The 25,875-nt window shown below is 39.6% G+C and overlaps 1 protein-coding gene across 1 annotated transcript in view; it reads right to left on the bottom strand.

Annotated features, from left to right (window-relative positions):
- Positions 1 to 1,571: 1,571 nt before the first annotated feature.
- The window catches only part of LOC128736021 (homeobox protein araucan), a 68,636-nt gene continuing 44,332 nt past the window's right edge, over positions 1,572 to 25,875 (bottom strand). Inside the window, exons 4-6 of the mRNA XM_053830505.1 lie at positions 8,925 to 9,244; positions 1,679 to 2,906; positions 1,572 to 1,611 (exon numbers count right to left, since the gene is read on the bottom strand). Coding sequence (XP_053686480.1) covers positions 1,572 to 1,611; positions 1,679 to 2,906; positions 8,925 to 9,244 — 1,588 coding nt within the window. The remainder of the gene's footprint in view (positions 1,612 to 1,678; positions 2,907 to 8,924; positions 9,245 to 25,875) is intronic.

The raw sequence follows: 25,875 nt of genomic DNA on the forward strand, positions 1-25,875 counted from the left end.
TCCCAAAATAAAAACAAAGCAAAAAGAATCGATCCAGCCGAACTGTCTCGGCCGGTTCAGGCCGTTCGTTCGTTGCCGGCGAGATCGGACGCGAACAAAGTTGAGTACGCAGACCGCGTGGGTTTTATTTATTCACCTAAGAAAAATGAAGTCAAAGAAAAATGTCCCGGCTGAAGCCGGCTTGCTGTGGCTTTTGTTTTAACTCTCCTTATACTGGATGTAGAAGCGGTCCGACCTAGTCCGCGTGGCTTTATCATCGTTTAATGAGACAGTATCGCTGAGGACGATCATTTCGGGTTTGATCTTCACTCTAAGCAGGAGAACGGAAACATTCCTATACCTAGCAGCAAAGTGAAATTGATAATTCATTCATATTACGAACGGGTTGTGGTCAAGCGACGAGCGATCACCTGCGATTGAAAATCGGGAGGCAAGGACAGATGATACGAGAATGTGCAGAGAGATAGCAATAGAAAGAGAAACTTATTTACATTCCGTGTGTCTTTTGACAAAGTTCTGCGTAGCCGCCAAGATTAATGTATGAATTTTTGAACAATATCATAAATCTCAATGATATTCTGAATTCTTCAGCGATCCCTTTTGCTGTTATTTATTTCTTGTATCGAGATTAGAAGAGGAAATTGATCTACTCTTTAATTAGAATAACCTGAGCTTGAAATGCACTATCTAGCCACCAGACGGTTTGTCTGATATAAAACCAAACTCCTACCAAACGGCCTGCAGTCGTACGCAATCAGAAAGACCCGTCTTCTGGTGCAATGAATATTAAATGAAACCTCCGAAACCGAATTGGAAACAAGTGTATTTGACCAGCGCCACGCTTCAAAGAATAAACAAATGCAAAACGACTTGGATGGTTTTGACTTTTCCACCCCTCGTAATATTTTTCCAGCACACGTCGCAAAGGATCTGCGTGAGAGCAATAGAGGAGGCAGATTAGATCCATCGTGGTCGCTGCAGACGAGCGGTATCCTTACCTACACTGAAGCAAAAGCATCGTACACACGTGATTCCCCACGGGATGACTTTCACGAAGGGCTGTGCACACCAATCGCGCTAATCCCGAGCGAAAAGTTTCAAACATTAATTTTGTCACGTGGATGAGCGATGACCTTATCTAAACATTTATATAAAGGAGAAACGTTAGCGACGACATCGTTGCGGCGCTGAAAGCTATTCTAGAAACACGTCGCGTGGGATGAGAGATGACGGGGCTTAGTTTTTGCTCGACAATATCATTTATCAAATTCGCATCGCAGCACGCACCGGCAAGTGCTCTTCTGGCAACGGCCTGCCGACTGTCGCCTGACCCGGCTCGGCTCGGCTAGTGTCAACATTCAAGGGAGAGGTAAGATTCTTGACATACATGACCAAAGGGCTCTATGGAAATTTGAAAATTACCTCGAACTTTATTGTGCGGTTGAAAAGTATGTAGTACTTCACGTGTAATCGAAGAGCGCTGGCAAGCATAAGGAAAAAGTTAGATTTCAATCGGCAGTTTTGCAACTAACATAGTCCGTTACGAATAACTGCACATCGTCTAACGTCGTCTAGACCGGAGACACGAACCCGTTGCCGATTTGCGGTGAACTAAAATGAACAAAATAGAGAAAAGTTAGTTCGAAAAAATTCAATTGACATCATATTAATCACTCACTTTTTATAAAATGGCTTAAAACCATCCGGTTGATGAAGCATTTGTTGGGAAAAATCTTGCTGCGCTTTTTGCGGTGAATTAGTTTGCATTCGATAGTAGTTGTTTTGCGATTGCCCTTGATGATTGCCAGCTTGTCCCATTGATTCCGGGGATGATGCGTAACCATTTGTGCCATTTAGGTTGTTGTTTGCAGTGAGGTTGTTGTTGTTGTTGTTGTTGTTATTATTGTTATTGCTTCCGCTACTAAGGTTGCTACCAGTGTTGCCACCATTATAGCAGGTACCGGTCGTAGGGGTTGCTGAGGTTGTAAGCAGATTCCCCGCTACGCTGGGTAGCTTCATATTCGGTGGTGTTTGAGGCGGAGTGTCGGTCTGGACCTCTGGAAACCCCATCGATTGGGAATTGCTGTTGTTGCTGTTCATAGGCTGTTGGGATTGCTGCTGCGGAAGCTGCTGCTGCTGCTGTTGCTGGTGCATCCCGGCCTGTTGATGCTGCTGTTGCTGCAAAGTGGGAGTTGTAGCAACCGTCACCGGACCCGTAGTCGTATTGCTGTTGATATTGTGACTGATGTTGTTGTTGTTGCTGCTGCTGTTGTTGTTGTTGTGGGTAGTATTGTAATGTTGAGCTCCTGTTAGAAACCCCCCATAACGGGAATATGGGGTATTCGCGAAATTGCTCATCATACCACTGCCCATAGTCCCCATACCTTGATTGTGAGGTGTATTTGCTATATTCATATTCATAGGGGAACTTGCGTCGCCCATCATCATCCCACTGCCCGGGTGTTGCTGCTGGTTGTGATGCTGTTGTTGCTGCAGGTGCTGCTGCTGCAGATGATGCTGCTGCTGCTGCTGCTGCTGATGCTGCTGCGGAGGCTGTTGTTGATGATGTTGCCCTGGGTGATAGCCGCCGGTCATCCAAGAGCTGTGAAGTGCCTGTGGTGGTGGAGTTTTGCAAGCGGCTGTGTCTGCTAGACTCCAGATTTTCGGCTTTGAGGCTGGAATCGGCACTCCACAGTCGCTGCTCGTTTGGTTTTTTGGATGGTCCAATTCTGATTTGAGTCCTGAATGGTGGTGGTGTCCCCCGAGCATCGTATGGTGGTAGTACGGATGGTGCTGCCCCAAATGACTCGGATGCCCCATTAAGTTTTCCGGCTTCCTTTCGTCGTCTGTGAGATCGTCGTCGTCATCGTCCTTATCGTGCTCCGCTTTCACGTGATGATGCATATCTAAAAATAAAAAACTGATGTTAATTGTTATATCGTGAGACACAAATTACCACAGATTTTCTAGTCTGAATCACGTCTGAATCAATTCAATTGTACATTCCACTTAAAATGTTCATTCACTTCCAGAAGTCTATTTTATATTCCGCTCATGAGAACGCATTGTAGAACCCCATTTGCAGACAAAAAATCGCAGTTTCAAAGTGCTTCCACCAGGAGCCTTCCATCACAGACCCCGCGAAAGGAAGATCGATCGATATGGAAAACCGATTTGTCAGTCAGCTCGTGGTGGTTTGCAATATGCGGCCACCGATTGTCAGCCCGAATTTAATGGATTCCGTTTCCTTCTCCTTTTTCACGTAAACGTCCCCGTTGACGTTGTTGGTTTGGCCACTGGAACAAGGAGAGGCCTGTTTCGTACCTTGGGCCAATTCATTCATCCATCCATCCATCCATCCAGCCATCCATCCGTCTCCATTAGCGCCACTCTTTGGCACATCAGCCACGTGGTGCCGCACATTAACCCATCCCATTCCCTCCGTGAACCTCACACGCGGGCTTGCGGAACGCGGGAAATATTTCAATTTCAAAGTGCCTTTCATCGAGAGCCGTTTTTACCAGCCAGCGCGATTTATATTCGAAAAGGGTTGTGCCGCAAGATAGATAGAGACAGAGGCGGAGAGAGACAAAGAAAACGAGAGAGAAAAAAGATAGAAACAAAATTGGCGTTGTCTCGCCTTGATTGACTGAACACTGCATCGCTGCGGCTTCCGTATAGCTTGAAGCCGACAAGTTATCGTTGCATTGCCGGTTGCAGTCAATTGCACTTTCGATTCTCCTGTGATTTCATTTTCTCAATTGGTTTGATGGATTGATTCCTGACTGATCTGATTTGTCTGGGTATGCATAGTTTATCAAATTTTCTCTTGCGCGTGTATTGCCTAGTCTTTCGACATGAATGGTCGATTTTCATAACGAATGAAGAAGATGGATTTCGGTTTCCAGCATTGCATTGTGCCATCCACAAGGGTCAATTGTCAACTAGTGCAATCGAGTGTCATACCTAGAAACACGCATACAATCAAGTGGTTTCTGAGTATGCTCAGATGAGCGCTGGAAGTGGCATGAGAATATTTATAGATGTGCAGATAAATTTGTATCACTTGGCTTCTTTTTGGCGCAACGTGGGAGATGCTACTATGTAATGTTGGTCCTGTCACGAACAAGTGTCTCCCGCATCGTTTATCGCTGTATGAAGCTTCCACAAGGCGACCACTGTAGGGCGAAAGGATTAGATCGTCTATCCTTTATAAATACATTGTACAACATCAAGGAAACAAGCTTCTTCGGCGCTGGTATGGTTGTAAGTGTGTTGGTTGCGGATATATTCTGGTCAACACAAGCGATGAACAGAAGACACAAATCATTATGGGTGGTTCATACCGTAAAGCGCTATCTGGTACAACTTGGGGCACAGTGGGCGCAACTAATGTTGTTATAAATTTTCTCATGATATTTTATTCATGCAATGTAAGAACTGTTTTTTACCGAAAAAATTTCAAACCAAAACAGAACAAATTCTGCGGTTAGATCGTTTGTTACCAAATCTATGTATCAGTCCCTATTTTCCCGGCAAATACTCGTGTAATCAAATTTAGACACCCGAGCGAAAATATGCTTCCATTAAGTCCAATAAAAATCATCGACCCTGAATAAACTTATTTCAACAATTTGATATGGTGAATTAAATCTAATAACAGTAAACACTCGCAGCCTCCCAAACATCCTGAACCCTATGTTCCGTATAGTCAGTCAGTCAGCACGGTGCAAGTTTGGCTTTGAAATCGAGAACCATCACTTAGGCTTACCCTCGCCGGCACTGTCGAGTATTGTCGGTTGTGGCGCACCATCCGCACCCTCACGCTTTCGAGCAAGACACCACCAACAACGGCGTCGAACGTCGTCGCAACTGAACAGTACGTGAAATGGCCTCGTTATGCTTCGACGCTGGCCACACAACAACAGCGGGACGGCTGCCACAACAGTCAAAGTGGTTTCATCGTCCCGTTCTTTCCCCGTTACAGAATCAATGATGCTGCCACCCAAATGCCCTGCGTGTTTGTCGTTTCGATCCAAACAGAGCCTTTTTCCGGCCAATACATTTTCACGCACAAAAAGAAGAGGGTGAGAAAATGAATTGAGTCTTAATAAGTGATATTATGTGATTTTCATTCAATTGAAAACATAGCACTTTCTGCCCTAGTCATTTTTGCGTGCTGCAATTCTCGGTCGTCGGTTGAGTTCGACCCATGCCGTGACCCTTTCTGTTCGCTGCTCAGCAGGGAAATTGCTCATATTCAGCTCTGCTGTGGCAAGCAACATGCACGAGGACGACGCTTCGTGAACGGCGAGGTTTTCGAATAATAAAGGGGTGGACGAAGACTGTGCTTAGACTTCGTCTGATTTACTTTGATGTAAAATATACTCAACTTGAGGGTTAAAAAAGTGCAAATTCAACATTGCAGGAATTACAGCGAGGCAATAAATTGACAGAGTTCATTTCATGTGATAGTGGAAAATCAGACAAATATATTACAGCAACCCGAAAAGAAATAATTGTAAATTTAAAATGAATTTTCAAACATTTTCAAATAGATATTTCAAGATATAGTGTATACTAATTGATAAACAAGGTCAGCTTTCTTTTAATTTTTTAATTCCTCATACCTACCTATTACTAATCAAAAAAAGTTTTAACAAAACATCTAGGCTGAAAAATGTGCAGCACAGTAGCCCGCGTGAGGAGGACTGTTTCACTGATCCGCAAATTCTCTCATCCCTCCATTGTGTAAGCTCGAACCTGATGACTGTGTGTGATAATATATCCATTATCCGATTAAGTTAAGTGAAAATGCCACTTGTTATTTAGACATTCATAGCTACGCTATATTCTTGCGCTGTAGATGCCTTTCAGATAGGCAGGGGTTGAACTGAAGCAGTAAACCTGATAAAGAGGCTTTCATAAGCCCGCAGGGAATCTGTGCATTTACAGTTGGCTCAATCGGATACCCTCTAGCCAGTTTTGCCAAACAGTGAAGCCAAGGAGTCAGTCAAGTTTTCTGAACTGCAAAACAGGAGGCCCTGCTGGCGCTATTTTTCACAAAGTCTCACCCCTCACTGAGCAGGAGAGCGAAGGGAAAACGATTTTGCCACTTTAGACAGGATCACCGTCATCCGAGGCAGCGGCGGCAGAAACGGAACAGTCGGGATGGAAAAACGAACAGATGACACAGATATCCTGATTCCCTCTTCTCAGCACTCTGGTTCTTGCTCTATTATCGCATTTATATATTTATACATTGCCTAATGATTTAATTTCACCGAAGAGTGGTCTATTTTCCAAGCTAGTATGAAGCGGGTAGTCGAAAATTTTTAATTTCGACATTCAGCTCACCCCTCAGTCACGTCACACAACAACAGAAAGTAGGGATGGCAAAGTGTCAAGATGAGTGAAACGTTTTGACACCTCAGGGGAGGTATAGTTTTCGCTTTCAATTTGCTAAATTTTCCATCAGTCTCGAATGGATCCGGGATTGACATTTTTGATGGGCAGGTCCCTCGTCCTTCAAACCGTCAAGGGATTAGTCTCGCTATTAGCAGCTGTTTCCTTCAAAATTCAATCTCGCCGAAGTCGTTCAGCTCGGCAAAAAGGGACATCGAACCTCTCCATCGTCTGTCCTTTCGAGTGGTGGGACATTCATCTCAATTTGAAACTCATCACTAATTAAAATCAGACTGATTTCATCAATTAATTATATATTCTTGATGGTTGCTCCTAATTTTGCGTCTGACGATAACATGGTAGACTATTAAATGCCAAAGCTCTTACGGGAAATATGCGACCTACGGTTGAGTTCGAGTCGGACAATATCTGTGATATTTAAATTAAATTAAGAACACACAAAACCAGCCCGCCATGAAAGAGACAGTTAAAGAGAAAATTGAACTTTATTATAATTTAATTTAAATAAAGCTCTAAGCATCATCATTGCCCTTCTAGTCAATTTGATCGTGAGTTTACAGAATAGGGGAAATTTTTGAATTCAATCAACAAGACCTAGCGGCAAACCATTAAGGGGCGGATGCAACCGAAACATATTTGATAAATTACCCATCGGTCTGGAAGGAAGTCAAGAAAGAATCGTTTGCGTTGTCTCTCACCAAAAAGGAAAATCGATAACAAATCAATCTTACCGTAAACGAGAAGAAGATTACACAAAACCGCTTTATCTTCTTCAAAATGGCCCGTTTTCCACGCCCGATATTCCATTTCAGTTCGGTAGAATACGTGTGAAAACGCGGCTTACTAGGATAAGTATCAGTCTTGCACATGGACTACCCTTTCTGAAATCGAATAAAACTCTCATTCCCATGTTTACACATGGAAAGCCGCAAAAGTGGACCGGAAAAGGCCGAAGTAACTCCCGAGCGCGTAGACGGAAGAAAAATGACCCTCCCATTCAGCGCGAAATCCCTTCGACCCTGTCTCCGTGCATGTACATGAAACCTGTGTCAGCCCCAAGAGCAGAGCAGGAGAAAGTGATAAAGTCGATATATTAAGTGAGACGTCGTCGTATACATTGTCGTTGGCGTTGTTGTTGTTGTTATTATTGTTACCGAATCCACTTCTGGTCCCACTTCAAAGTGCGGAGAGTCCCTGGGTATTTCTAGCCCAAGAGACGAAGGAAATCTGTACAATACGTGGCGGCTGCTGTTCAGCTGATATACAATCCACACATTACTTTTAGATAGTGAGCAAGTGATGGCCAAATTAATGTTCAAACAAATTCCGATCAAGAAAAACAACAACAAGAGATAGTGCAAGTTGTCACAATTCACAATCAATTGCTTGCTTTACTTTGGTAATTGGTTATTAATGACCAGCTTTCTGGTCATGAAAACAGCCCAAATTAACTCACTATCCGCCGAGACGTCACTGCTGCTGGGAGGTTACTGAAATGTTTGCTCAGCTGAAAGCGAATCGCAACAGCTACAACGCTACATTCGCGTAGAATCTGCTCAGTTTCTAGAATGACAACAGAACCAGAGACTTTGAGGAAGGTACGGGAAGAGCGCTGGAATAAAATGTTATATTTATAGCATGTCTGTTGGGGCGACACTTTCGAATCCCGGCAATTTACATTTCGCAATGGTGTGTAACATTGCTTGAATTATAAAAATATGCGCATACACGCTAACTGAGTATGTTTTCGAGGATTGTTACAATACAATATTTTTAATGCATACCCACTGTGTTTTATGAAACTAATTGTCACATCGTAGCCCACCGGCGCCTATCTACGTGTCACAACAGATCACCTTGAATGATTGTAATAAATGATTTTTGGATATGGAACGTATGCCTGCCAGGCTCATAAATTATTTTGCCCCTTCGACTGCTTGCTTACGGGAAAACAGGATCCGTATCTTATATGTGAGTGTGCATCTTTATCCACAGTGCAAACAAGCTGGAACGACAGCGTGAAAGTTGATTGTTTGATGTTTCATTTTCAGATACAGGCTGGCATATAAGGGGAAAAGAAAACGCGGAAAGGATCTCACGGCCAAACGTCATCAAGTCGATGCTTCTGATGATGATAAGGATGCTCATGATTATTGCAATCATTTCACGGCTCTGTGCCATTGATATATTTTGGAATAGGGGACAGCACTGTGCTTTGGCTGGAGCGAACAAGATTCTGCGGTGATGCGGAGGAGAAACGGAAGGAAATGCCGTTATAAGAAGAAATGTAAACACAACAAACCATGCGACGCGTGGTTACGATGAGGGTGGGTCGGAGTTTTCCCGTGAGAAACTAGAGAAACTAGTAACTTTGGTAATAGATCAAGTGACTAGGAAAGGAATTAAACGATCGTTTGCAACTTCGTGTTCTAATGCAAACCTAGCGAACCGATGTCCTGCTGAGTGTGTTCGGAACTGAAGAACATTGATCATCTTACCTTTATGATCCCGACTCTTGTCCGGATCCATTTCGTCCTTATCCTTCTCGTCGTCTGACACCATCGCATCGTCGTCGTCATCCGTCTTGTTCTTGGGCTCCCACGTCATTTTGTTCTCTTTTTTCAGCCGCCGGCGTGCGTTCGCGAACCAGGTGGACACCTGCGTCAGTGTCATCTTGGTAATGATTGCAAGCATAATTTTTTCGCCCTTGGTCGGGTAAGGGTTCTTTTTGTGCTCGTTGAGCCACGCCTTTAACGTTGCGGTCGACTCACGGGTTGCATTCTTTCTGCGGGCCGCTAAATCATATCCAGCGCCATACCTGGAAGAGGACACGAGAAGTGTAAATATCATTAAAATGACAAATTATTCCTGTGTACTAAGAAGCTGCCCTCTCTATAGAGTAAACTCGTAGAGACGACGGAATAAGTGCTTTATATTCTTCTTACTATCCTTTTTTTTCGAATATTCATTGTAATAAATCATAAGAGTAATATGTCTCCTCGCCGCTTGTAGCTAAAACGCGAGCCTTCGGAGATCGTCTCAACCCGAGGCGAAACTTTCGGGAGTTGGGGCGACACTGGGAGACCCCATAAATAACAACAACAATAATTATTTATTTGTTTGCTCTCTTCACGACGGGCACTGTTTTGCCTCTTGATATACACGAATGCCTTTGTAGTGGCTTTATTCGCTACTCGGAATGAATTATAACCAGAACTGAGTAATTTATTGTATTTGAAATATTTCTTTTAGGTCAACTCGTGACTAATAAATTCATCATCATTTAACAAATGATTACAATATTTCTGTCTCCTTTCATTTCATTTTGCCCAACGGCACAGTTTAGGTACTAGATCTGCCGTTGGCTGCTGCTTGCTGAGCGATAATCTCTCTCTATTCACATATTTTCGTTGATGTTTGCTGGTTTCAGTCTCCAGCCAGCGGTAAGCATTCTGAAATGAACGCAGCATTCTATAATAGCATCGTGCAAAGAGGCGATTCGTGTTAAAAAAAGCAAAACTGCTCTTAGAATGAATGTTTGTTACGATTTTACTTGGTTGAAAGCCCCATTAAAAAACAAATAAATAGTTTTGATCGCTAGTTAAAACCCAGAAATTTTATCTAGCTCAATATTAATCGTAAACCAAAAAACATATCTCTAGATGATTGAACACTATCGAAAATCGCCAAGCCACAGCAACGCTATTTCGTAAACACCAAGTGGAACTAATAAACGTCAATTATATCGATTTACGGAAGCACGCATACTTCAATCAAAAGCAGTCCACGAAGATGACTGACAAATCTGTCAAAAGGTACGAGTCAATAAAGTTCAATTCACTTAATATTTGAATGTACTGCCCATTTTACAACTGCACTCTTAGTGAACAAATTTGGAATCTTTTAACAGCAGTTTGTTTGTTTGTTTACAATTCTTTCGTTTCAAAAGAGTTGTAATAGATGGAAACCGAAAGAAGAAGATCAATTCGGCATGCCGACGGCACTTTACTGGCTAATTTCAAGGACTTGGGAGGACAAAAAACCACCGAATGGATGCAAGGTTAGTTTTCCGACAAATCTTTCAGAAATGTGGGGAGTACAATGTGCCCAAACATCGTATGTTCGTGGATTTCAGGGCAGCGTACGATATAGTTGAGCGCGAACATAAAATGAACGAGAAAGATTTTCCCGACAAACGGCCGCGGCTGATCAAAGCTACCCTGGAGCGAGTGATGTGTTACGTACGTGTTTCAGAGGCACTCACTGTGCTGTGCCTATCCTTGCCTTGTACCTTTCGGATTTGATGCGAAATATTATTATTGCATTGCTCTTCTAGCATTGTCCACGTTTCATAGCCGTAGAGGACAACCGGTCTAATTAGCGTTTTATATGTTTTATAGCGTTCAACCGTAAATGTTTGTGGAGTCCGTAGTAGGCCCGACTTCCGCTGATAATACGCCTTTTAATATCACGACTGGTCAAACTCATCCCCGTCGATTACCACGGTACTGCCTAAGCGGACCCTGTAGCGCTCGATCTCATCCGTCAGAATGTACTTAGTTTTAGGCGAATTTATCTTCAACCCAATCAGCATCCACGCTGTCAGCAATGAAAATAAGTTGACTGGAATTATAAAAAATCGTGTCCCACATTTCTATCGCCACTCGTCTTATAACACCTTCAACCACAATGTTGAATAGCAGCCAGAAGAGACCATCTCCTTGTCGAAATCCGCTGCGAGATTCTAATGGGTCCGACAATCCAGCTAAGATTCTCAGACAGTACTGGATCCCATCCATCGTAGCCATAATAAGTCTAGTAAGCTTACCCGGATAGCCGCTTTCGTCCAGAATTTTCTATGGCTCTTGTGGGTTACTACTATCATATGCCGCTTTGAAATCAATGAATAGATGATGCTTGGGGACTCGGAATTCGCTGCACTTCTGCAGCATCTGCCGCAGAACTAGCTAACGACATCCGGGCTGCAGACGAGAACCTGTCCCGGTGGTAAGTAAAAGCCATACCGGTAGCCGATGACAGTAGAGATCTTTGATTTCATCCCTTTGTTCTGCCGGATTGGCGGACATGGACACATAAGTAAGTTTGGTAAGGAGATTCAACGACGCAGTAAAAAGTCTGGTAAAAGTCTAGAGACTACGGTGCGCCAGCCCGCGTTGCAAGAAAGCAGTACGATTGTGCAGTAAAATCTGTTCTCTTCAAGAAGCCCACCGGCATCAGAGCCTAATGTGCTAGATGGCTTGACCAGCTTTAAGCTTAGGCCCCGTAAATGTACTCTAGCAGTCAACTGCGAAGTCTGTCGATAAAGAAAGGTAATGTCTAAAAACGGGTTAAGACCAAGACTTTGCTTTTTGCAGCTGAAAAATTCGGAATCGTAAATACAAGTGCGCGCAAACTGATATTCAATCGTCCTAAATCATAATAACTGGCAGACATGCGGTTTCCAGTACAAAATTGTATATCTGTACGGCGCCAGTCGCGCTTAATCGTATATATGAACTTATATAGGTAAATCACTTACGACTATTTCTCAGCACATATATAGCTTCCAATGTATATGGAAGATGTGCAGAGCAGATGGATTTTGGGCAGCTTACCGAGCAAAAATTATATATGGCCTCGGCTCGAAGAGATGTCTCTAGCAAATTTATTTGTTTTTGCTGATAAATTTGTTAAGAAACCTCTGATCTGACAATGGGACATTTGAGATGAGTTTTTCAGGAAAAATATTGCCTTGAAGCATGAACAAACTAACAAGACTCACAGAAGAAAACCCTTTCAAAGACATCGTCATCAGGCATATTTTTCTTGCACACTAGTACCCTCTGTTATACATGTTACGAAGCAATCTTTTGCAATTCGAACTCAGAGCAGCAATATTCGAAAGCAGCCACGCGAACACAGACAAGCAGGTATAACTCTTTAAAGAAAATCCTACAAAAAACATCGTCTCGCACATTTTGGTTGCATACTAGCACCATCTGTGATCGACTGTGATTCCAAATATCCACTCACAACAGGAATATCGCTCGAGTAAGCACGCGATTTGCAGATGGCATTCTCCGCCTTTCGTTGAAAAGCGCCACTTTAGTGAATATGGAGACATTGCCAACCAAAACTAGCTTTGAAATGATTGTTACAGTGAGCGAAGAGTTGAACAATGAGTGTCATGTCTGTATGTCTGTGATGCGATCATGCTGCGAAACATGTTTGTTGAATGAAAATTTTTTGGTATGGACGTTGGGATTCATGTAAGTGTCGCAACCTTTTGTCTGTGCTGGAAGTTCACATTGTTTTATGGTTTCAAAAACATAAAACATGAAATCGAAGACCCCTTTAACAGGAAGACTTGCAGCTCTGCCAATATTCAGGAAACATCGACGATTGCTCGCTCTGCTGGGCAAGGTGGTCCCTCATGCATCTGTGTGAGTGTGTGGTACTATTATACCAATGGTATCATTTATTTATTTATTTATTTGTCCAGATATATGGGCTTGCCCGTCATCTAATTAAAAATTAATATAATTGGCATCTTAAAAATAGCCTAAGTTTTTGCTTTATAGTGTCCAATGACATGTTACGATTAATTACATTCCTAAAGTTATTCATGAGCATCATGTATCGATAAGCTGGTTCATTACGGGCATAATTAGCTCGTCGATTGCTACTTTCCAATGTGTCTATGTCTAGGAGGGCGCACAAGTCTCTATATACTGGAAGATGCCTTCTCCATCCTAAATTTCTCACAGCAAATTTAATAAACTTTTTCTGTACGGACCCAAGCTTAATCATGTATGTAGCGTACATTGGCCTCCACACAACGCTTGCAAATTCTAGCTTTGACCGAAGCAGACTTACATAGATGGATTTAATTGTGTAAAGATCATGTAGTTCTGTTGCAAATCTCCTCAATACAGCAAAACCTGCAAGACACTCCGAAACCAGCGGTGGTCGTTGTAAGTTAGACCTGTATCTAGGTTAACTCCTGAATGCTTAACCTTGCTCATCCTCTTTATCACATTTTCAAATAACGGGAAAACGTTATTGTAACACATTTTCCGTGATTGATTTGTAGTTTACATCTACAACAGAAGTGCCAAAAAACTTGCAGGTCACTTTGGAGCATTAAGTAATCCACCCTTTTTCTAACTGGATTAACATCGTCCGCGTAAATTAATATAAAAGCATTGTTGATTGTTGAGCTCTGTTGGCTCTGTAGCCGCAAGGTTACCGAGTCTGCTTTGACAAGCGAAGGGTCATGGGTTCGAATCTTAGTAGAATCAGGCCATTCGATGGCAAAGTGACTTTATCATGGGTTTATTCCCAGGCCCCTCACCACCCTTCTTTCGTGCTGAATTCTATGTTATCCCGATATGGCCTATTGACAGTGCAAAAATGAGACCCTTATAGTTCAATGCACTGGTTAGCTGTTCCAGGGATGGCTATAATTGGGGACAGCGCTGTCATGTGGAACGAGTTGGGTAAAGTAGAGAAAATGCATTGAAGGAAGGGTACTCAAAAATTACACACAAGCACACATAAAATGTAATAAGCATATCGCTCACTCAATAGCGACTATAGCCAAAATAAATGCAGTGCGGGTTATACAGCAAACACCCGGGCGATATCACAATAGATCAAACCATACTGGTCGCAGTGATGAGTCCATACAGGAAGAAAAAAAATTGTTGATTACGGTAGGCCGCTCATTCATTAGTATGATGAACAGAAGTGGTCCCAAATGACTACCTTGCGGTACCCCTGACGTTACAGTATATGGTTCGGAACACGCACATTCTACACTAACATATTGCTTTCTTCCGGTTAAGTACCATTCATACCATTATACCAACTTAATCGTCCAAACACTAATACAGAACTTCGAAGAACTTACTAACATTAGTCCGTAGTGATGCTTGACGTTTTCATGAAAAATAACAGAGATGTTAGTCTTCTTGTTAAAGAGGTTTACGATAAAGTCCAGTACATAACAGCCCTCTGTTTAACCTAAATACTATCAAAGCGTTCATAAATCAACCGAGAATTTTTCTCAGTCAAACTGAAAGTATTTATTTTAAACCAATCGAACAAAATGGCTTCTACGATATTTTGTCTGGATAACTTACTGGGTTTTATAGAATTCTGCATAGATTTTGGCAGCGTTGGAGATGGAATTCAACTTCTCATCACTCAACTTAAAAGGTTAAAATAAAAACATAACTTGTGGTCAATGTATACTTGCAAAAATCTCCGGGCTGCTGGTTTAGTTATTGCGTGGCAGTGTTGCTGAAGCTACGGAATTTTTCATTGCCATTTTTTATACTATAGGGCTTTATGGTAACCAACCATCTCCAGCTGTACATACAGTTACAGAAGTACGGAATGGATTGTATTACTGTGTAATCGAGAACTCTTAAAGTTTGATTGAAATTATAACCCGTCGTAAATACCAAAATTACGCAAATTTAGTGCATCGATAGAGAACTTTAACCAGTTTTGCATGAGTCGATAATGATTAAATGAAGACCATTCGTTCCTTCAGTTATAAACCAAATTGAATAAATAAATTCGGTGTAACTAATAGCACCTTTTCTTAGATTTGCTACATTTACCAAAAAACTATGCATTAATCTTGTGAATGCAGCAGATGGAAAAGATTACTCAATCATAGTTTATTCGAACACATCGCTTAGAGGATATTATCGGTGGCTTACCGACCGGGGGTATCGGATTTCGAGCAGTCTAGCAGTCGCAATGAAAAATGTATTCTGCCTCCTCGCCCTGACTTGGTTCGCTCAAAATTGATTAACAGTGCAGTAGCCAGTTTTATAAAGACCGGTGATTTGGAAGTGAAAATTTGCTCTCTTACCATTCAGACCACCATGGGAGACTTTTCTCTTTCTATCTTCTCGAGCCTGGCTCACGCTGCGCTTTCAGTCTGTGGATCTGTAGCATTATATTCGTATGATTAACTAAACGACTATCAATTCATGACTAAATACAGATGTTATCTGAATTGTATTCATGAAATCTCGTTGCTTTGCGCTGTTGTAGATGCCACTGTAGGGTCCGCACGGTAGCTTCATCTGAGATAAGAGTAAAATACAGCAAAAAAGTGCTGCTCGGGATTCTGTTTCCTCCGGCAAACCACATTGACGCCACAAATTTTGCACTGGCCTAAACGGACGGACGGCGAAGACACGTAGTTTGTTGGTGAAGACGATGAAGACGACAACGGCGACCGAGATCAACCCACCACGAAGCCGCGTGGTCCGTTAAGAAGCATCAGGTTCACAATTCGTGTGTCGATTATACAAAGCCCAGATTAATAACAATAATGAGACACAATTAATTAAACCCAAACCGGCGCGACGTGGCCATAACCTGCTGCTGCCTGGCTGTGCTTAGGCTTTCTGCTTTTTACGACTAGCCTCTAAGAATGGTGCTGCTTCGCTGTTGCCTTAGATTACTTTAGCCTAATTTGACATTGGTAACCGGGTTTGTCGGTTTAGTGTGACATTTAAGTTGGGAAATTCAAATTCTAATAATGGGTTTTATCCCATTTATGGTAGCGATAAGAAATCGTCGTTTGAAAATGAAACTGAATGCCTACGTGAGTTATAGTTGGTGTCCGTAATAGAAACAATAATGTTGTGCAAATAAGATTTTTTTTGTTACATTTTTAATAGGCATTTGTTTTAAGGGAAAAAAAAGTTTGAATTTTTACTGACCCAATCAAGAAGTCATTTTTTCATGCTCGTAATAAAAATTTGAATGATTCTTAGTACTAAAGGAATACAAAATTCCGAAAGAACCAGTGCAGCTTCGTAGCTTAATACTGCATTTACCGCTATTGAAATGAAATACTTTTACTACACGAAAATTGCGATGTGTGAAAATATTTTCATTCAATCGTTTTTGTATCAGGTGTGTCAAGTCAACAATACTGTCCCATAATACCTATTGACTGTAATAAGTCTCAACCAACACTATTCAACTATCAAAAAGGATTTTTTTTGCAGATCTATTTTTCAAACACTTATTTATCGTGCGTGATTTGTGTCATATGTCAAAGTACAAAAATTTTCAGTTTGAATTGCCATTTCACCACGGAAAGACACTTGTACAACGCTTACAAATCATTGAATTTCGTTATCTAAATTCGTGCTTTGTGAATTTTTTTTTCGCAAGCTTAGACTATTTAGGTTAGGTTATTGAATCGGCCTATTGAGCGAACCATTCAAGCCACGATGTACAATATTTACAAGTTCATTTTTTGTCGTTGCGAAATTAGGAGAAGAAACAAGAAAATAACCCGCCTCTAATATTTCTGCAACAAACCGTGCCTAAAAAAGTTAGTAATTATTTTCACGAATAGCGCATGCACTTTATAAAATTTAACAACCCGTTTTTCTCAGAACAGGTTTATATAGCTGCTATTTTACAGCAGATATTTGCCACCTAACAATTATGTAATTATCGAAATTGCTAATTAACGGCGCTAATATACCTAATAGATAATGGTCGTCACTCAGTTATGAGTAATTTCAACAATAATAAGGCGATATTAGACAACGCTGGATACGGTGCCGGAGGTGGTTCATGTTCGAGAGATAGTGCATTCGTGTGATATACACATATTCAAGGCTGCTGTTGATTCATTGTAGAGGTGCCAGCAGTGGTCAGAAAAGCGTATAAAAAATGTCATAAAAACACGTATCGCGCGCACTCATCATTAACATGCATGTTTATGACAGAATTAGAATCACAAATGAATTTCATTGCACTCCCCAGCAGGTTGTTTAACGCGTTCCCCACAAGCATTGCATTTCATTATAAATTAAACGGAGCAACTTTTAACTAGCCTGCCGGTTTTTATTGCAAAATGTTCCTATTTAAATAAATTTATCCCTAGACAACAACTGAACAAATATTGACAATAGAATCACTTTACAAACAATAGAACTGCAACGAAAAAATCGCTCAATTGAATTATTTGTACAAAGGAATTCAATTTATCTCATATTTATTTTGTGAAACTTTATGGAAACTCCGAACAATGCTAATCAAAACTTACTCGTTAAACTTATGTATTGTTAACCGTAGAGATTCCTCAAAGTTCAAAAAGTTCGTCTTTAAACCACACACATACAATTTACCAAACTAAGTCCCTCTGTTTAATGCTATTGATTATTCAAGTTATTCAAGCAAACAGAAAAGCACACAGTGAAAGAGATGACGGTGAGAACAGAAGGAACAAGAATTTCATCTTAAAGTTTCTTGCTGAACCGATTTTCCCTACAGACGGAACTAAAATCCTTCCCCTGTGTCGCAGTAGCATCTGTCTACGTAAGTATACCCCGAGCAAAGGACGAACAACCGCCAACGATTGTGTTCTCAGACGTCCTTACCTTCTTACCTTACACGCTCTGCATGCGTGGTAGACCGGGATGGTAGCATTCAAGCGGAGAGAAACATTTTAAAACAAGGGCCGGAATGAACGTGAAACTAAATTCATTTTCCGGTGGAGTAAAAGTTTTCCTTTCGCACAGGAAAGTCACCGCCGGTCCTCGCAAAGTGATCCCCCAGATGTTTTCCTTAATAAATTCCTTCGTCGTTTCGCTGCCAGTTTCCGTACGATTCCTGACGAAGAGAGCAAGAGCATACTCACGGGCCATAAAAATGAATGTGAAACAATAGATTTAATAGTAGTTCTACAGCTACTACTACAAGAAAAACTTTCTCCGTCGTCCTTGGCGAGCTAGTAGCGTGACGACGTTGGAAAGCTTTTGACATTTTCTATAAATTTCAATTAAGCTCAACACATGTATCATCCTTGCATGGCGGTGGAATAGCTCCGTCTTGCTCTTGCCGCCACGAAAGGCAGTTAAGCTGGAGTTCGCACGCGCGCACTTTGGATTCCAACATGGCTCATATCACATATCGGTTCTCGTGTTAAACAACTCCACCAGGGCCAGTAAAAAATCAGCATGCCATCACAGCAAACCGTTCAACGTGATCATCGGGAATAGCGCTACGTAGCCTGAATCCGATACGCTGCGACCGAACGGTTTGATTTTATTTGCGCAAGAAGCAATCGGGAAAAGTGGATGTCCTGCGTTTGCAAATACGGCACCACAGAGACAGATTGGTTTAATTTTAACTTTTAACTATGTCATGCATTTTTTGGCATGCGCCCGTTGCCACGGGTAATTTGGCATAATATTGGTTCTAGCCGACGACCGACAAAATATCGTTGCCACATCGATCGGCATGGTATGCTGTTTCGGTTAAACTGCACTTCTAAACAAGCTAAATTTTTCACCTTTGTGTTGTCGTACATGCAGATACATAAACACACCCACAGTCACACAGATCGTGAAAACTGATGTTCACATGTTGGATGAATGCAAACAGGAAGTCAACAACGGTTGCTTGTTTGGCAATGTTGATAATCACATTAGTGGCCAGTGCGCTCGGCTCTATCAGGTTGGCGCTGGGAGAAGTGCTCAAATTGGTATTAGAGCTAGTTTATTGCGTTTATGGAAATGGAATTAGTTAGTCAATAAAAATTTGTTGGTCAGTCATGGGATCAAGTCAAGCAAAAGATCAGGTTGCGTCTCACCTGATAATCCGATGGACAATTATTGCAAGGTATCGACCAATTGAAAAAAAACACATCACAATCGTAATAATCATCCTACATACGACAATTTGAAACATAATACTTGTGACATAATCAATAGAAAATAAGCCGTGAATAAGGTAGTCGCGATCATTAGCAAGAATTGGTAAAGTTCCATACCCAAGAAATAAGGTGAGTATTACAGCACACTGACGAAAATATATGGACTATATCTCCATCTATCTGTGAAATATTGACAGAAATCCCGGGTTATTTTCGATATTCATATCATGTTTTCAGAAAAACGAATTGAACTATGCATAAATCTGATTTCCGTACTTTTTTCATCTCTATTGTTTGACATAAGCGATCACCCGCTTTTAAGCAAGTAATTGCTTGCATGCGAGTTCAAAAGTGCCATGCTTGTGTCACGTTATTTCCGTTATTTCGACAGTGGCTTATTACGCAAAGTTTGAAAGAAAAGCCTTATGAAACGTTAGAAATGATCAGCATGATGAATCAGTGGGTTTCAAACCCGATTCTTTACCTTCAGCTGTGCCTCAAATACATAATAAGTACAAAAATGATACCGAAATTGCACAAAAATAATACAAAAATGACAAACATAATAAGAAAATACCCTTAAAATGACATATTATATTTTTGTTTCAAAATTTTTGATCTAAATTTGGTATTGGTTTTGTTTCGCTTCAGTCTACTTTCATAGTTTTTACAACAGGGTTGCGTTATATAAATATAATTCGCTTCGATAGGCTCAATTTCGTTTTAATTGCGCTTTGTTTCACGTCGATTTTTCCACAAACTTTGCTTAGAATATTGCTTAAACTTTCTCATAGTAAAGTTTCATATTGAAACATTTTTGCAATTCTTTGCAAAGTTTTACTGTCAATTTTCCATTAAAGTAGAAAAACTACGTGGATCAACAAATGTATTGCAGCATAAATTGAGGATATCAATTTATATAAGGTACCCCGGGGCAAGTGGGACCTAAACATTGCATAGTTAGAATTTACTCGACTGTGTAATCAACACCTGTGATAATTTTAAAATTCTAGCGGCACAGAAACTCTTCAGTGGTATCACTTCGAAAGTTTAATTACAAAGAAGGACCTTCGATTTACATAAAATGAATCTGAAGAGAATTTTCCAAAATCATGGCGGTAAATGGGGCAAGTGGGACCTACATTCAAATTTGATTAAAAAGCTTAATATAACAGAAAAATGTGTAGGCATTGAAAAAAGTAACCAAAGACAATGTTTCCACTAATGGTTCATCCAAAAATACCGTAACAAGATCAGATCACTATCAAAGCACAACGGGAGACTTCATTATCAACATGAAACACAATTCGTGAGCAATTACGCAGTAATGTAGTATTGTACCACGTTTCATTACGTTTACCTACTGTCTGAAAAATATGTACTTTTACGAAAGCCTGCGACCAAACTATCATTTATAGAAAGGTGCGTCCAACTTGCAATGCAAATTGAAAATAACACCCAAATTAAAATGTCAATTTTGGAGTTTTGAAAATCAGTTACAATTAAACTTTAATTTTAATGTACGCGTTGGAGTTGTATCTTCAATTTCTAGAAAGGTTCAGTTGGAGAAAATGAGGTTGAAGAAAGTTATGAGCGTCGTTCCCACTTACCCTGTATTCCCACTTGCCCCGGGGCCTTACTAATTGACTAATTTCTTTTAATTTATTTCGTATCGTTTTAAAAGAAAAAAAACCGTACCCTACGATAAATGAAATTGTCTTTTATAATTTTATAACTAAATTGTTAGTACTAAGCTCAAACTTTTATACAATCGTTCATGTTACTCTAAATTGGTAATGTATTCCTGAAATTAAATAAAAAGAAAACTTTTCCAATTAACTTCTATTATTTATATTTATTCGTATCTGTCGCAAATAAATATAAATAGCAGAATTTAATTCGAAAGTTTCCTTTTTTATTTAATTTCAGGTTTCGTATTCTACTAAGACGCTCCAAAAATTTCAGTCAAAGTATTCCTTGATTAAGTATGCAACTGTTGTTAAGGGTTTATTGTTGCTAAGGGTTAAGGGTCATAGTAAGGAAAGCTACTTCAATTTGCATCATTTCTTGGATGGATTTACACGAATAATCCAAAAGCTCTTGTGCTGAGTTGACTCAAACACACTTACCTTCCGATTCGTGCACTTTATTTTCACTAAAAAGCATACATTTTATTGAAATTACGCAACTGAGTTAAATTTTTTAAATTCGTCGTACAGTTTTGAAATCCGTTCTTCAAAGTTTTTCATTGACCGAACCAAAAATCACAACAATGCAAACACCAAGGGGTTTCCAGTTAGACATATAAGTGCGTATTAGCCATAGATTATTTTTGTAATCTTTATGTCTCAATTATGTAATAGATGGTAATCAATAAAATAATTCATGGTAATCTTAAGTAACCATTGGTAATCATTAATAATTTTTCGTAATCACAAGAGCACGATTATAAAAAATAGCTTGTAAGGCCATTACAAATGTTTTATAAAATTTTTGTTCTTCCGGGGAGAAATAAAGTTTGTTCTGAAGGGGAGAAACAATTTTTTATTCGACCAAAAAATATGCGTTCCATTATTTGAATTTCCATTTCTGTTTTGTGCTACAGGTGTTCCGTCCACTCATTTTTTGTGTTCTTTAGGCAGTAGATCCCACATACAACTGATTTTATAAAAAAAATCCCACAAATCATTTTTTTGCCTCCCGATTTCTTAAGCCATTTTCAAAGTGTGGGGGAGGGGGGGTTTGACAAAAAATTTAAATCTAATTTGCAGTGGCCTAATCAGAAGTAATGAGCAATCAAAGGTAACTTTTTTCAAAGATGCATTGTAATCGTCGCTGTTGGAAGCCCCTTGGCATGTGACACACGGAAAGTGATGCCAGATACCAAATAGATAACCTCATGGTTACCTCCCAAGCAACTCTTCTGTTGATCTTCAAGACCAATTTTGGTCTTAAATGCCATCATAGAAATGCAATAAAACCCTAATTGTTACTTGGGCTATTACACCCTTGAAATAATTTCTGTTAAATAATATCTTCTATTTTTAGGTATAAACGTGCATTTATGTATAAACATGATACAAACAATTAATTGCAGCAAAATAATTCTGTTTTGATTTTCAAATCGCCAATAATTCTGTAAATCAAGTGGAAAATTTATTTCGCATAATTTGCTGATAGCCAAACTAGCAGCAAGGGTGACGACATAACAGTTTTGATCGAAGAAACAAGTGAGAACGAAGGATAATTAGAGTATAACTACCAGTAGTAGACACTTTTAGTGCTCAAGTTGACTTCTTCTATGAATTATTTTAAACTGACATTACAGAATACCAATAGCAATAGTACTTACAATATCAGTAGCATTCGATTAAGCTAACAAAAATATTAACTTACGTTGCAAATCACTATATTTTCCATATTTTCCAAAAACAGATTGGAATGTCCATTTTCCTTTAATGGACCCTTTGGGGTTTACAACAAGATAACTACCGGGTCCATTATAAGAATTCATCTGTGTTTTTTGTAGAGATGGTCCACTAATGGTGAGATTTTTTGCGTTGGTAGCCTTATAATGGACACTTGCTTATTAAAAATGTCAAAACTATGGCTTAAGTAAACGAATGCAACTAAATGTTATTAACTAAAATGTGTACTATGTTTAATTCTTCCTGTTCCTTGTAATTTATCCTCAGAAATAAGAAGTACAAACTAATAAACGCTGAAATTGTACCCGAGGGTCCACTATAGAGAGCGGGTCCACTATTTTGGGCTAAACAGTGATGTGAGATTACGGAAAAACTTGTGTTTCATCAGGTCAGAAGGTGGTTACCAAATGGTGATTTCAGGTGTTTTTTTTGTAATGTTGCTCAAGTGAAATTTTTGCCTCTGCTGTGAAGACAATCGACATTTTTCTTCTTCGTCGCACTAAAAACGGTAGGAAATTGGCTGCTCGGAATTCTTTGATGAAAAAAAGCATTTAAATAGATATCGGCTTATTTTTATTAGTCGCGCAAAACAGACAACTACCTAAAATATTAAGAAATAACTAATTTTATATATCTGTGATAATATCTATTGGACAGAACGAGAATAGGCAATTACGACGAAACAGCAACAGACCCAACATATGAACATTAGCATGTGTTTGATATTGCGACATTTGCCTCTATTTAGAATACCCCGATTTACACGATTTTCACAGTCGAATCTCGCACACGATCTCGCTCAAGGAAAATGAAGTAAAAAAGAAGGGCAAAAAGGAAAAAGAAGTCAAACTCATAAGTTGAATAAACTAAAAGCCACTCTAGTGTCAAATTAACAGTGCAAAAATGCAGTATGTTGCATTAAATGATTATCACAGTAGTCTAAATACTCATCGCAGATACCGATATAGCAGCCATCATGCAATAAAGATACGATAAAGTATAAGGAATAAAATCATCAAGCATTATTACATTAAGCAATCTTATGATCTTTTCGAGTAGCACAGAATCACGTAAAATTGCAAATTTCGTTATGAAAACAACTGAGTAAACAATTCTGGCCCGTGTGCCCTAACGTAAACGGTCTGAGTAGCGACGACTGAGACCTCATTTAAGTTGAGTTTTACTAGAGCAATACTCAAATGACATCAACATTGATGACAAACTGCGGCCATAAATTAGATGAGTTCCACTAACAACCTGGATAACAATCAGAATGTTTAAAGAATTTATGGTTACTTTTTGTAGTTCTATAATGGCATGCATGAATGCCTATAATTACAAAATGGTTTTATGTGATAGTTACAGAACATGTTCCGTATGTATTCCGTAAAACTATGTACTTTCTTCCAGAATATAATTGCATTTTCCAGCTACTAATTGTAAACATAAGCAGAAAAGCAAGTAGTTAAGTTTTATGGATTGCAATACAATGGAATGCTATGATTAACTTGCTAGGTCAAGATAAACTTGTCCTTATAAAGCAATTCATGATTAGAGTTTTACTGCAGTAGAACATGTCATCGGGTGTTTGCAATGCACGAAATGTGCAATCATACTCAAAAGGAATTTAAAATGTTTCTATATTATTAGCACGTTTTAGCCATGCGATAGGGGATTTTTCTGGCATTTTTCCACAAGTTATTAAGAATTTTGCGAATTTTGTCAAGCATCACTTGTAATGATTATTCACCAATTATTGCACACTTAATGCAGTCGCTTCCAGATTTACTTGTTCATTAAAGTTTATTAAAAATTATGTTTAGGCCATTGCAAATTGTTTTTAAAGTTTTTGTCATCCTTCCCTTTTAAATTGGCTTTAAAAATCGGGCGGCAAAAAAAAAATTTGTTGGATATGAGTAAAACATTTGTATTTGTATAAAAACAATTGGTTTTGGGGCTTTACAGCACAAAAAACTCGAAAAATGAGTGTCAACGCTTCCGACACTAACCAAAAGAGGGAGATTCAACAATTTACTGACCAAAAAGCGGTGAAAAAATTTTCTTTCGATTTTGTCTCTTTTTTGGTTGGTTTGGTTTTTGCATGAAAAATAATAAGGCCATAGCAAATTATTTTTAAACTGTTAAGATCGACTGAGGTACATATATTCTATTGCGGATTTTCGGCTTTCCAGTCAGTTTTATATTGAAAACGGTTTTTTTATACTGCCTGACGTTTCGGCCTTTGGTTTTGGCCCTTTTCAAATCTAATCGTTGATTGCCGTCATGCCGTCAGGCAGTATAAAAAAGCCGTTTTCAATATAAAACGACTGGAAAGCCGGAAATCTGCAATACATTATTTTTAAAGTCTTTTAAACCCCCCCCCCCCCTTCCCTCGGAAATTGGTTTGAAAAATCGGGGGGGTGGGGGTTAATAATTTAAAGGATCTGAGTTAATTTTTTCAATTATCAATTATCTGTAGGCTCTACAGTCTTTTTCTTTGTTTTTTTCGCCCCCCCACTTTTAGTGGCCCAACACCGGAGGGACAAAAACTTTTTAAAATTTTTGTAATGGGCTAACGTGTTTATGAAAAGCAACAATCGATTTAGTTTTCACGATTAAAATTTAAGTAAAGCTGAAATTGCTTAATGTTTTTTGCTTGTAAAAGGATCTTTTTTTTGCGTTACCAAATATATCTTAAATACCTTTGGACACTTTACTTACAATTCTTACAGTTCTTACAATTATAGTATAAAATTACCTTCGTGCCGACTGGTTTCGGGTGTTGAAGATTCATTCTAGTTCTTACGTTAGCACGATTACGTAATTGAAGTTACCAAATATAGTTAAAAACGGCTAAACTGCAAATATTCGACAGGTCTACAGAGTGAGTAGTAATAACTGTCAGTACTTTTGAACGTGTTAAATTAAAATTGAGTTAATCACAGATGTATTTGCATACTTTTCGTTTAGAGTGTATTCAAATTTCAACACAACTTGTAAGTTTGTTTGAAATTTTCATTCGTTTGAGTCGTGATAATCATGAACGCAAAAAAGAAACTTGTGATAAGTCTGTTTTCGAAAAGTTTCGACCGTGTGAGATTTTAAAGAAGCTGCAGCCATTCGGACTAAACGAAAGATTCATCTTTCGTACCATCAAGCAATATAAGGAAATCGACTCTTGGAAAATACTCCCTAAAGCTGGCCGTAAACGAACAGTAAGGACACCGGAAGCTAACAAACGAATAAAACAGCGAATTCGACGGAAACCAGATCAGTCTGGACGTAAGATGACCAAGGAACTGGGAATTTCACAGT

Source organism: Sabethes cyaneus, chromosome 2, assembly GCF_943734655.1.
Source record: "Sabethes cyaneus chromosome 2, idSabCyanKW18_F2, whole genome shotgun sequence".
NCBI classification, from domain to species: Eukaryota; Metazoa; Arthropoda; class Insecta; order Diptera; family Culicidae; genus Sabethes; species Sabethes cyaneus.